The sequence below is a fragment of the Phaseolus vulgaris genome, chromosome 9, assembly GCF_051622355.1.
Source record: "Phaseolus vulgaris cultivar YP4 chromosome 9, ASM5162235v1, whole genome shotgun sequence".
NCBI classification, from domain to species: Eukaryota; Viridiplantae; Streptophyta; class Magnoliopsida; order Fabales; family Fabaceae; genus Phaseolus; species Phaseolus vulgaris.
In genome coordinates this window covers 14,057,615-14,071,774 of record NC_143506.1, presented here as the reverse complement: position 1 = coordinate 14,071,774, position 14,160 = coordinate 14,057,615, and the positions used below count along the sequence as shown (strand labels likewise).

Below are 14,160 nucleotides of genomic sequence, written 5' to 3'. Positions count from 1 at the left end.
TGAAGCATAAACAAAACTTTATTGTTTAGTAATTCATCCTTTCCTTCAAAAGAAGAGGAAGTAGTGATGCAGTGGGTAAAATGCAAAAACAAGAAGAGTTAGAAAATTAAAAGAGTAAATATAATTAACGAGGGAGGAGTTTATTTTGATTGGCCTGAAGCATCTCTGCAACTTGGCTCATGGATGGTCTTTCATTCATGTCATCTTCCACGCACTGCAAAGCCACTTTAACCAAAACTTCTACTTCTGAAACATCATAGTTTCCTTCCAAGTTGGGATCAATTATCTCCTCCATCCAAAACGCACAAGTTGGTGAGTGCTTTATCTTCTCCCTTATCAATGTCACCAACCGCTGCTGCTCCATGTCCCCGCTGTTCTCAAGACTGTGGATTGCCATAGGGTTTCTTCCACTCACCATTTCCAACACCACAATCCCATAGCTATAAACATCCACCTTAGAAGTGATACGCCGATTGTAAATCCACTCTGGAGCCATATACCCTCGAGTCCCTCTTATTCGTGAAAAACTAGAATTTCCACGCCCGTCTCTGTTTAAAAGTTTTGACAACCCAAAATCTGCTACCTTGGGTAGGAAATCTGAGTCAAGGAGAATGTTTTGAGGCTTCACGTCGCAATGAAGAATCCACTCCAAACACTCTTCGTGTAAGTAAGCCAAACCTTTCGCTGTGCCCACTGCCACGTTGAACCTTTTCTTCCAATCAAGTGCGTTGCCAAAGAGATTGTCTGCTAAAGATCCATGTTCCATATACTCATACACCAAAAGCCTGTGCTTCCCTTCAACGCAGTACCCCCACATGTCAATCAAATTCATGTGGTTCAGCATGCCAATTGTGCTTATTTCTGCCAGAAATTCAGCTTCCCCTTGAGTAGCTTCGTTTAAGCGTTTAATAGCCGCAACACGGTTATCATATAAAGTCCCTTTGTAAACAACCCCTCCTGCTCCTCGCCCAACCTCTTCTTTGAACCCTTTTGTTGCCGATTTTAGCTCTGCGTAGGTGAACCTCTGAAACCCTGTGGCAGAAAAAAGTTGTTGTTGTTGATCCTGCGTGTCAGGGTGCTTGCTTGTTCTGAACAAGAAGAACCACACAAGGAAAATGGTGGAAAACTCAAACACCCCGACCCCGAAAGCGAACCTAACCAAGAAACTCAACGTCGAGCTTTTTTCTGGCTGTTGATAAATCCTGTTCAACTTTTGAGACAAACCAACGGAGCAATTCATCGGGGAATGCTTTAGAATCTTCGTGGACGAGCGCAAAATCGCATTCGGCAACTTTAGATAGACCTCTCCATAGAAATTAGGACTATCCCCTCCATAGAATGCCTTCGTTTTCGGGTAACAATTATAGGTACCAAACTCGTTAAACTGGAATTGAACAGCAAAACATTTATCACAAAGTGCCAGACATATATTCTGGCATTCCTTTATGCTGGAAACGACTTCCCTGTCCCAGTCATAGCCATAAAATTCCGTCCTTGGAAGATGGAGAAAACCCAAAGACTCGCGACTCTTGCAAGAAAAATCAGAAGGAGAAATCTCAGGCTCACACCCCTGAGTCCAGTCATTAGGATCCTTAATCTTAAACCCTTTCAAGCAATAGCAAGTCCTTCCGATATTAGGATCATGATTGCACAAGCCGTTAGGTCCACAAATTCCATGAATGGTACACGGTTGGGCAATAACTTGCCACGTCATCTCCCACGTCTTATGCTCCTCGTTGAAGCTATACATACGCAGGTTACCATCAGAATCCATCTTGAGTCTCCTGTACACTGCTTTGGGATAATCGGTGGAGCGGAATTGAAACCCATCAGTGGAAGTGAAGAATCCAAAGGAATCTAGCGAAGCGGTTTTGGTTATATTGTAGGTGGATCTGCCTATGTTAAATGGAAGCTGCCACGATGGAGGCCAGTACACACTGGAAAACGTTTGACCTTTGTAGAGTAAACGAAGAACGTTGTCGTTGTCGTAGTAAAGTTTGTAGAATCCCGTGGAATGGTTCGTTGCACTTCTTGAAGAAACGAGGCCGACTCGCTCCGTGAGTGGTTGCGTTGGAAGAAGGGTGTCGGTTGGGGAATCGAAGCTTTGCCAAATGATGGTGCCTTTGGAAGTGAGGAGAAGGAGGTTTCCATCGTTTCTTAGCTTTACATGAAGTTTGGAGGAGGAAACAGTGGCGGTTGCCCAGATAACGGTTCCTCCAGCATCCGTCAAAACGAGGTTGCCGTTTTTCCAGAGTGAGAGGAAGGAGCCTTTGCCGTTGACGGGTTCGTCACGGTTGGCCATCCATAAAACGGTGGGTTGTTTTGAGCGCGTGAAGCAAACGGAGAAGCAGAAGGCGTTTTCACCAACTTGGAAGAAGCCGGCGGAAAAAACGCCATTGGATGAAAGAAGGGTGTGACTTTGTTTCTCTACTGAAAGTGAGGAACCTTCTGGAAGTGTATCTGTGGCTGCATATGAAGTTGAGATGAAGAGGAGAAGGAGAAAGAGGTTTATATGCATATCTCTAGATAGCATAAAGGGCTTGAATTAATACATACTAACCTGTTAGCTGTTTATATACATCTACAAAATGAGTTTTTTCCTTGTTCACTTTATCAAAATAATTGTACAACCTCGGCCCACAATCTTGAACAATGTCCTTTTTACATTTTCAATTTCATCTATATTAACTTAACAACTGAATTTTATAATAAAAATTATAATAAATAATAATTTATAAAATTGTAATTTAGATACTAAAAAATATAGTGCGAAACCAGAATTACCAATACTATACACATTTTATTTATCATGTGGAGAATAGAAAGAATTATTTTAATATCATGGGTTTTGAAATTCTTAAATAAGTTCTGAAACTGTATTTTACAAAGATTATAAAATTGATGGAATTTTATAAGGTTCTTGAAAATTTTCCATTAAATATTGGTTTTTCTTGGTATTTTAAAAAAACTCACTAAACATGTTCCTAACGGATGGTTTGATTAGGAAAACCACAACATTGAATAAATAACTTAAATGAAGTTTTAATATTTGATAATGTAAAAATAAATCTCTATTAATATTTATTAATATTTTTTTAGTATTTGCTTGAGTAATTGAAAAAGAAAGACTTTGTACATAAAAACTACATATTAACAATAATTTAAAAAATAAATTTATTTTTAAGTGATTCATATGAAATGACAAAATGTTTTGCTCATAATTTTAAATTTTAAAAATAAAATAATAAAATAAGATATATTAATAAAGATAAAATTAAAAAACATTTGTTAAAAAAAAAACACTACAAGATAATAATATATTTTTCATGTGATGACAAATGATTGTTGTTACTTGAAGTGTCAGCCTAACTGAAATATCAAGTAGCATAGTAATGTCTAACATGAAATTTTTTTATAAAAAACAATAATTTAAAAGAAGGTGACAAAAAATTCACTACAAAAAATATTTACATACCGATTATTACATATGGATCTAAATCCATATGTAAAGTGAGCATTACATACAGATATTTACATACGAATTTAATTCAGTATGTAAATAGACATTACATACGGATTGTTTCGTATGTACGAACAAAAGTATTACATATAGATTTTTCCATATATAAGAATAAAAATGATTACATACGGATTTTTTCGTATGTGAGCAAAAAATGATTACATACAAATATTTACACACGAGTTTAATTAATATGTAATTTTGACGCCTTGAAGCGAGTATAATTACATACAAATATATAAGTATTACCTACAAAATATTTTAAATAATTATAATATTAATATTTTTATTAATATTAATAATAATAATAAAAATAAAAATATTAATAATAATAATCATTATTATAATATTATTAGTAATAGTAATAATAATAATAATATTTAATAATATTTATAATATTAATAATATTAATAATGTTTATAATATTTATAATATTAATAATGTTTATAATATTAATAATATTTATAATATTAATAATATTAACATTTTATAATATTAATAATATTAACGGTGTTTATAATATTAATAACATTGACAATATTAATAATATTAATAATATTTAATAATATTTAATAATATTAATAATAATAAGTATAATAAAAATCATAATATGACAAAAGAACTTGTCCGATGGTGTAGTAGTTAAAACTTCTTTATTCACTTAAGGGACTTGGTTTCAAGTTTTTCGAAATTACTGATCAATAAAAATATCTATAAAAGAATTGAGGAGAAGGAAAACTTTTCTTTTTTTTATATAAAAAAAAATGTTCTTTCACAAGAAAAAAAAAACTCAAAATTGGTTGAATTTCAAATATTCTAACTTACTAATAAAATATGAAGATAACTGTTAAAGCAACATTTTAGCCTAAGGATCTATGTCAAACTGAATCATCTCCTTATCAATCCATCCACACTAACTTGAGCCACAGATTTCAAATGTCTTCTTGAATTAATTATTTTCTCGTCAAGATCACATTCCAAAGGAATTTCAAATTTAAACTTCAACTACCTAAATTTTAATTTTCAAATAAGAGATTAATTTCTCAAAATATCTAAAATTACTATAAAATAAAATTTTCATGAAAAAAATATTTAAAAATACTATAAACTTATAATTAATTATTTTCTAGTCAAAATTACATTCCTAACAAGTTTCATCATCTATTAGACTTAAACTAACTAAAACATAATTTTCAAGCCATTAAATCTGTTGGAGATCCCACATCGACTAGAGATAAGGACATTTCATAATATATAAATGGGTGCAAACCTCACCTTATTGAGCCGGTTTTATGGGGTTGAGTTAGGCTTAAAGTCCACTTCTTAATATGGTATCAGAGCCATTTCGAGCCTATCCTAGCGAGTGTTTGTGTTGGGCCTATCGTGCCACCCGCTATCGGACCGCTATCGGACCACCCAAAATATATAGTCCCACGCACGAGCTTCTATCTATCACTCTTGGCGTGAGGGGGGTGTGTTGGAGATTCCACATCGACTAGAGATTAGAGCCTTTCATTGTATATAAGTGGGTGCAAACCTCAACCCTAGAGAAAAAGAATAAAAGTGAGGGCGCGGGGTTGGAGAAGAAGAGTGAGTTTGAGAGCGCGCTGGCAAATTTTCGTTTTAAATCACCTGTATAACGACAGTTAAGTGGGAGAACCGTTGTTATTTTTCCCAACAATCATTTATAATGACAATTAGGTGGGAGAACCATCGTTATTTCTTCCTATGTGCATTATTAACGATGATTATAGTTATAACTGTCATTATAAAACACCGAAAATTCAAATTATTTATAAAATTGCTATCACACGTTTTGCTACAACAGTTTCATCAACTGTCGTTATTCGTAGTTGTGATTAAACATTTTTGTACTAAGCACATTCTAGCCATACACAATATGTTGCTTTTTCTACTTTGTCAATATTTTATTTTCTTTATAAACAACATCTCATACTTTCAACCTTCTTAGATTTGTCCACAACTACATAAATAAATATAAGATGATAATATACAATTTAAGTTATTCAAAAATCATTCAAGATCACTTTTATGGATAATATATGACCAAGTCCACTACGACACTCACACCATACATGATACCATAAGGTATAAAAAATAAAAGTTGTAAACAAATAATAATTTATCTTAAAACTCTAAAAAAAAGACTAATTTTTATTTTTAACTAGGCTTACTAGGTGAGGTTATTAAAACCTCTAAAAATGTATCTAACTAACATCTAATTATTAACTTCAAAGAAAACTTGACAATATTTATTGAAATCACATTATAACTTATTATTAATATTAATTTAATATATTTTAATTATTTAAAAAAATTCTGATCTAATTTCATTTTTCGTGTATATATATATAGTTAAAAAATTAATAGGTATATTTATAGTTAAATCTCTTCTTGTTGCTGACAAAAAAACAACACGTTTTATGTTTTGTGAATTAAAGTTATTCTGATTAAAGTTGTTCACTACTTAAAGAGTGCATCGAAACGTTTAAATAACTTCTTGAATATTGATTTGTGTACCTCTCTAATAGCCTTTAACCTACTAAATTCATTATTATCTTACTTTAAGTATGGGTGGCAATCGCCCGCTCCGCATAGGCCCACCCAACATAAAATTTGCGGACTGATTTTTCTAACCCACCCTGCATAAAGGTTGGCCCACAAGTCTGTGGGTCAGCCTGCATAAGAAATATTTGTTAAAAAAAATAATTTTTTAAATAAAAAAATTGATTTTTTTATTAGATGCATTTGGTAAATGGTCTCCTAATATTATTTTCATGAAACATGTGTAGTAAGATGTTATTAAAAATTTCATAATGTAAAATATAAGGCTACATGAAGAAAATATGGGAGTGTAAAAAAAATTATATATTTTAAAGTTATGCGGGTCAACCTGCCCTGCCCCGCACTTAACCCACGCGGACTGTGAATTATGCAGGACGGATCTAAGCGGGCCAACGGGTTGAAATAAACAACTCACCCCGCGTTTCATTCAGCGGGCCGCGAACAGACCTGTACGAACCGTCCGACTTTGTCACCCCTAACTTTAAGTCTAATTTGTATTTCTAAAGTAAGTCTAACTTTTCCAAGCATTTATCTTATTTCTTTTTTAGTATTTTCTTTAGCAGTAAATTCTAATACATATTCGTAAACTACAAATTTTTCCACGAATATGTTTTTATTTTATTTAGAACAAAACTTCTTTTGACAATTTAGTGTGATTTCTTAAATGATTGTACACGTAAACTAGCTACTCTCACTTTAAAGTATACAATCATAAAGGAAAATGTGACTTGCTTACATATTTTGATGTTGTTTATTGTTATGTTATGGTTCTATTCATGTTAATATTCTTAATTATTTATCACAATTAATTTTTTTTATAAATAATTAAATATTTTTTGTCCATGTATTATAAATGTTAAATTATTTTTTATTCTCAATCCAAAATTTATATGATAGCTGTCGTTTTGCTGTCAAATTAATATGATTATAGCGTAGACTTGTCTAACACTAGAGAGATGATAGTATAATCGTGGACAAATGTCCCCAAGTCGTCTCCCAACGAATCCAATAGTAAAATCAATTGACCAGGGTTTAAAATCTATCTGCAAGCAATAAAAAGTTAGCAATAACAATAAAGAGAAAAAGGGGGTTTGAGATAGTTGTGCATAAAATATAAAAGAGATTAAAATAGAAAATAAAAAGCGGTTGATCCCCAAGTTCTTCCACCATTGAATTCTTCATAGGTTCTCTAAAGATTAATCTTTTTCCAATCCTCCAACAGAGCTAAACCAGATTGAACATGCGCCGATCTGATTCAATTGAAACTCACCAGTAAAGCATGCGTCTACTAGTTTAATCAATACCCACTTTGTTCCATGCATATACTCCATGGGAATGCTTACCTCCTCTCCCTTGAATCATGCGCCCAAGAAATTAATTAGAACAATGCGAACTAAGTAAGAAACCAAAGTTTAAGATAAGGAAGACTCTCAATCATGCGTTCAAGTACAACCTCTCACAAAAACCAGTTTTCCAGGAGATTAGACAATAAAAACAACTGCTTTAGAGAATTAAAAATCGAAACTTTTATTGAACAAAACCTCAGAACTCAATGGGGAATTACAAAAGAATCAACCAAAATGGTTTAGCCTTCCATGCAGAGGCAAAACAAAAGAATTACTAAGAAGAAAATAAACTAAGAAAACCCTATGAAGCTCTCTCTTTTCTCCTTGATGCTTGTGTCCTTTTATAGGCTTTTCTGCTCCAAAGATCTTGGGAAAATATTGCAGTTTAGATTTTGTAAACAGTTTTACTTTCCATAATTCTTTTTATTTTGCAGAAGATTTGCTTCCAATTCTGTTTCTGGAATCTTGTAGCTTTTATTTTCTCTTTCTTCTCCTCAGAATATTTTTTCTGTTTTGGTTCAAGAAGCAACTTGGACTTTTGCATATTTGGCCCATTCACAAAGGTAGATGCTTCCTCTGGATAATTTACTCTAAAAAGACAAAATTAACAATAATAATAGTTAAGGCCCAAATAAACCCAATTATAAGAATATTAATTAAAACAATGGATTTATTTATTATTATAGTCCAATAATCTATGAATAAGGCTAGTGAGTGTGAATAAATATATGCTCATCATTATACATTCTAAGTATTTGTAGTAAGAAAACTATATTGTTGACTCGTCATTAGCATGAATATTACAATATTGTAATATAATCTATGATGGAAACCTAGTTGTCAGGCAAAAAAATAATGACACATTTCAATAGTTTTTTTACTATAAATACTCAAAAGGTCTAAAGTTTGGATTAAGGAAAAAATACAATTTCGCGTTATAGTATATGGACGAAAAATATATCTAACCTTTTTATAAAAAGTAGAGAAAGTTCACTATAAGAAAATTATTAAGTAAAAATTAATTTTAGAGACAAAAAATAATTAGTTACTAATTTAGATATTGTTTTATAAATTAAAAATTATTGATATCTAAAGTAGTTTATATTATTAATAATAATATTTTATAAAGTAGTTTCTAAATTGGTATCTAACAATTAACTACCAATATTTTAACTATTAATTACTTTATATATTAAATTAGTCTTTATTAGTCATTTATAAACTAATTTAAAATCTAATATATTAGTATCTAAAACCTTGTAACTAATTAAATATTAATTTATAAATAATTTTATAAATTTTTATTAATAATAGAAACTATTTTAGATACCAAAAAGATTTTAGTATCTAAAAGAGTATCTAATTTAGTAAATATAATAACTATTTTTTTTCTTCTAAATTTGATTATTATTTAATTATTGTTTTTGGTTATTATTTAAATACTGTCTTGTAGTAAAAGTATGACTTGCTTACTTATTTTGATGGTGTTTATTATTATGTTATTAGATTTTTGTTGATCGTCCCCAAATATTTATTGCAGTTAATTTACAAAAGAGGTAAAGGTAGAAAACTAGATGGATGAAAATGACAAATAGGCAAATATATGGAAATATCTTTGGAGGTTTCCCTATAAATATCTTAATGGAAATATACAGTTAATTTTTAGGCTTGTAATTTTTGGAGGTTTTTTTTGAGGTTTTTCTTATATTAATCTTATATGAAGGAAGATGCAGTAGAAATGGATTTTTGATAGGCATCCTGGAGATTTATATTCAGATTGTTTATAAATTTTATGTAGTGTTTTTTTAAGGATTAAGTGTTTCATTTAATTTAATTAATTTTTTACTTTTTAGTATCATCTAGCCGTTAGTGTATCTTAATGATTATAGCTTAAAAATTTCTATAGTCCTTCTATTTGTATTAAACACTCTTTTTTATCTCTAATTTTAAGGCGATTCATAACTTCAAAACAGAAAAACATTGGTAAAAATTAGGTAGTTAACTTTATTATAAAAAATAAGAATATGTTTAATATATATTATAAATTACAAATTTTACTAAAACACAGTGTGATACCATTTAAACAAATTAATTAATAATTCAACCTAAATGAATGTTAACTCAATTTATATATTATAATTTGACTTTATATATATTTAATGTGGAATTTAAAAATAAAATATAATATTAATGATTAACAATATATTAGAAAATAAAAAAAATGTATTAATATGGTTTCATATGATGCATAATGTTCAATACACCTCATCACTACTACATGAAAAACAAGAAATAAAAAATAATTAATAAATTAAATATTATTTTAGATACTAAAAATTTATCAAATTTATCTTTCATTATAATTCTTTTTATCGAGTTGTTATCCAAAGCCAAAAAAGAAGTTCACCAACCTCGCCCATTGAAGCATAAATAATTGTCATTTGGCAAGTTGCTACAGGGCATGCCAATTAGGTCGTTATTGGATTATTTGTATTGGTTGTTGAGTTCAGGACGGCTATATAAAATTAGGCTGAAAATACTAAAAAACAAATATGAGGACGAATAGAAAATGAAATAGGTTTGCATTCATGATTGACGCAAATTTGTCAGTGCATGTTTAGTTCAATGGTCTTCGTTTCTATGAGCCATCACACAGTTTTGTGGTTGGAACTCAGAAATGGCGCTTAATAATGGGAACTCAACTTTGACATATAATAGTGGGACCTCGGATTTCTCATCATCAAGTATTGGAGTAATATTTGACTCACATAATTCTTGTCTAATTTTTCTTTACATTTCATATAAGAAAACTGGAAAAGGAAAGAAACTCAAAGATAATAAATCTTATATCAGATAAATTGCAATATACACACGCAAGTTCAGAAACATTATCTTTGAAAAAACAAGTCAGGGTTGAGAAAATTTGTGAAAATACATTAAGCTAAGACGGTAAGTATAAAAGGAAGTAAGAAAATTATGTAAGAAAATAAAAACTCAAGATAGTAGAGTGGAATCCTTCCCTCTAATATTACAACTGTCAAGGAAGTTTCGTTTCTAATAAATTCTTTTTTTATTGCCCATTGAGGATTTTTTTAATTATATTATTTGTTTATTGTTGGCTGTTTTCATATTTATCTGTAATCCCCATTCAGAATCTCTCTATTTTCTAATTTCTCCATATTAACAATATTGTTTAACCTTCGTCAAAGAAATAATTGTCTATAATTCATAAACAGTTTTCTATGTGAAGAACTAAATCAAACATAAAAGTCTTACAAGTTCAAATAAAAGGACAAACATTGCTTAAATATATTTTTAATTAATTCTTTTAAATTTTGGAAGTTTTGATTTTATTTCCTCTAAAAACAATTTTGTTTTAATCTATTTAAAATTAAAAATTGTCCACATTTGATGTTTAGTATTACATTACACAAATTAACTATTGAACAAAATATTACATAAGTATTTAGGTGACAAATTATAATAAAATTCCATCTAAAAACACTCTTCAGATTTATATAATGAATATTATTAATCAATCTTAAAATAGTAATATAACGAAAATATAGATTTCTATGACTAAAGAACTCAACCAATAATTAGACTTAAATAATAATGAATAAGAAAGAGTAGCAATGCAACACATTGTAATTCATCCTTTCCTTCAAAAGAAGAAGCAGCAGTGATGCTGTGGCAAAAATACAAAAACATGAAGCATAAGAAAATTAAAAGAGGAAATATAACTAACGAGGGAGGAGTTTATTTTGATTGGCCTGAAGCATCTCTGCAACTTGACTCATGGATGGTCTTTCATTCATGCCATCTTCCACGCACTGCAAAGCCACTTTGACCAAAACCTCTACTTCTGAAACGTCATAGTTTCCTTCCAAATTGGGATCGATTATCTCCTCCATCCAAAACGCACAAGTGGGTGAGTGCTTTATCTTCTCCCTTATCCACGTCACCAACCGATGCTGTTCAATGTCCCCACTGTTCTCAAGACTGTGGATTGCCATAGGGCTTCTTCCACTCACCATTTCCAACACCACAATCCCATAGCTATAAACATCCACCTTAGAAGTGATACGGAGATTGTAAACCCACTCTGGAGCCATGTAACCTCGAGTCCCTCTTATTCGTGAGAAACTAGAATTTCCACGCTCGTCTCTGTTTAAAAGTTTTGACAACCCAAAATCTGCTACCTTGGGTAGGAAATTTGAGTCAAGGAGAATGTTTTGAGGCTTCACGTCGCAATGAAGAATCCACTCCAAACACTCTTCGTGTAAGTAAGCCAAACCTTTCGCTGTGCCCACTGCCACGTTGAACCTTTTCTTCCAATCAAGTGCGTTGCCAAAGAGATTGTCTGCTAAAGATCCATGTTCCATGTACTCATACACCAAAAGCCTGTGCTTCCCATCAACGCAGTACCCCCACATGTCAATCAAATTCATGTGGTTCAGCATGCCAATTGTGCTTATTTCAGCCAAAAATTCAGCTTCCCCTTGAGTAGCTTCGTTTAAGCGTTTAATAGCGGCAACACGGTTATCATATAACGTCCCTTTGTAAACAACCCCTCCTGCTCCTCGCCCAACCTCTTCTTTGAACCCTTTTGTTGCCGATTTTAGCTCTGCGTAGGTGAACCTCTGAAACCCTGTGGCAGAAAGAAGGTGGTGTTGTTGATCCTTCGTATCAGGGTGCTTGCTTGTTCTTAACAAGAAGAACCAGACTAGGAAACTGGTGGAAAGCTCAAACACCCCGACCCCGAAAGCGAACCAAACCAAGAAACTCAACGTCGAGTTTTTTTCTGGCGGCTGATAAAACCTGTTCAACTTTTGAGACAAACCAACGGAGCAATTCATCGGGGAATGCTTTAGAATCTTCGTGGACGAGCGCAAAATCGCATTCGGCAACTTTAGATAGATCTCTCCATCGAAATTAGGACTATCCCGTCCATTGAATGCCATCGTTTTCGGGTAGCAATTATAGTCAGAAAACTCGTTAAACTTTAATTGAACAGCTACACATTTATCACAAAGTGACAGACATATATTCTGGCATTCCTTTAAGCTCTTAACGCGTGTCACGTTCCAGTCATAGCCATAGAGTTCCGCGGTTGGAACATGGAGAAAACCCAAAGACTCGCGACTGCCGCAAGAAATATCAGAAGAAGAAAACTCAGGCTCACACCCCTGAGTCCAGTCATTAGGATCCTTAATCTTAAACCCTTTCAAGCAATAGCAAGTCCTTCCGATATTAGGATCATGATTGCACAAGCTGTTAGCTCCACAAATTCCATGAATCATGCACGGTTGGGGAACAACTTGCCACGTCACCTCCCACATCTTATGCTCCTCGTTGAAGCTATACAAACGCAGGTTACCATCTGAATCCATCTTGAGTCTCCTGTACACCTTTTTGGGATAATCGGTGGAGCGGAACTGAAACCCATCAGAGGAAGTGAAGTGTCCAAGGGAATCTAACAAAGCGGTTTTGGTTATATTGTAGGTGGATCTGCCTATGTTAATTGGAAGCTGCCACGATGGAGGCCAGTACACACTGGAAAACGTTTGACCTTTGTAGAGTAAACGAAGAACGTTGTCGTTGTCGTAGTAAAGTTTGTAGAATCCCGTGGAATGGTTCGTTGCACTTCTTGAAGAAACGAGGCCGACTCGCTCCGTGAGTGGTTGCGTTGGAAGAAGGGTGTCGGTTGGGGAATCGAAGCTTTGCCAAATGATGGTGCCTTTGGAAGTGAGGAGAAGGAGGTTTCCATCGTTTCTTAGCTTTACATGAAGTTTGGAGGAGGAAAGAGTGGCGGTTTCCCAGATAACGGTTCCTCCAGCATCCGTCAAAACGAGGTTGCCGTTTTTCCAGAGTGAGAGGAAGGAGTCTTTGCCGTTGACGGGTTCGTCACGGTTGGCCATCCATAAAACGGTGGGCTCTTTGGAGCGCGTGAAGCAAACGGAAAAGCAGAAGGCGTTTTCACCAACTTGGAAGAAGCCAGCAGAAAAATCGCCATTGGATGAAAGAAGGGTGTCACTTTGTTTCTCTACTGAAAGTGAGGAGCCTTCTGGAAGTGTATCTGTGGCTGCATATGAAGTTGAGATGAAGAGGAGAAGGAGAAAGAGGTTTATATGCATTGCTCTAGATAGCATAAGGTGCATGAATTAATACATACTAACATATTACCTTTTTATATACATCTACAATTATTTTTCCTTGTTTTTCTTGTTGACTTTATCAAAATAATTGACATATGATAATATCCAATTGTGTTTATTTTTCAAAATTGTTATTATTATTATTTTATATTTTAGTTGTTTAATGGAAATTTTTTTACATGTGCCCAAATGTTAAGAATAGAGAAAAGAAGATTGATGAGTGTACGCAAATATATATCCATAAGTTATAAAAAATATATTACTCTAATTTTTCATTTTCTACGAATTTTAACTATAATTCTTGTGTAAAAGATTGGATTTATTTTATATATTTCTTTAAGTTTTATAGTCTTATTTTCACATTTTTTTATGAAATATGAAACATTCTAATGACTATATATATATATATATATATATATATATATATATATATATATATATATATTAGTTTTATAATTACGTAGTGAAATTCTTTCCTTCTCTTCTTTTGTCTCCATCATTGACAACTATATTAGATATTGATATACATTCAATTTATTATGCCGGGAGT

The 14,160-nt window shown here is 32.3% G+C and overlaps 2 protein-coding genes across 2 annotated transcripts; both read right to left on the bottom strand.

The window, feature by feature from the left end:
* Window positions 1–2,667, bottom strand: LOC150025182 (putative receptor protein kinase ZmPK1). Its single transcript, XM_090295750.1, has one exon. The coding sequence runs from the start codon at window positions 2,531–2,533 to the stop codon at window positions 125–127; it is 2,409 nt and encodes an 802-aa protein (XP_090151876.1). The 5' UTR covers window positions 2,534–2,667; the 3' UTR covers window positions 1–124.
* Window positions 2,668–11,082: 8,415 nt separating this feature from the next.
* On the bottom strand, window positions 11,083–13,710 carry LOC137821229 (putative receptor protein kinase ZmPK1). Its single transcript, XM_068625725.2, has one exon. It carries the CDS (start codon window positions 13,611–13,613, stop codon window positions 11,196–11,198), a length of 2,418 nt encoding a protein of 805 aa, XP_068481826.2. The 5' UTR covers window positions 13,614–13,710; the 3' UTR covers window positions 11,083–11,195.
* Between the last annotated feature and the right edge of the window lie 450 nt (window positions 13,711–14,160).

Excerpts from the sequence above, each read along its gene's own strand:
- LOC150025182 (XM_090295750.1), bottom strand. The coding sequence starts at position 2,533 with ATGCTATCTAGAGATATGCATATAAACCTCTTTCTCCTTCTCCTCTTC.
- LOC137821229 (XM_068625725.2), bottom strand. The coding sequence starts at position 13,613 with ATGCACCTTATGCTATCTAGAGCAATGCATATAAACCTCTTTCTCCTT.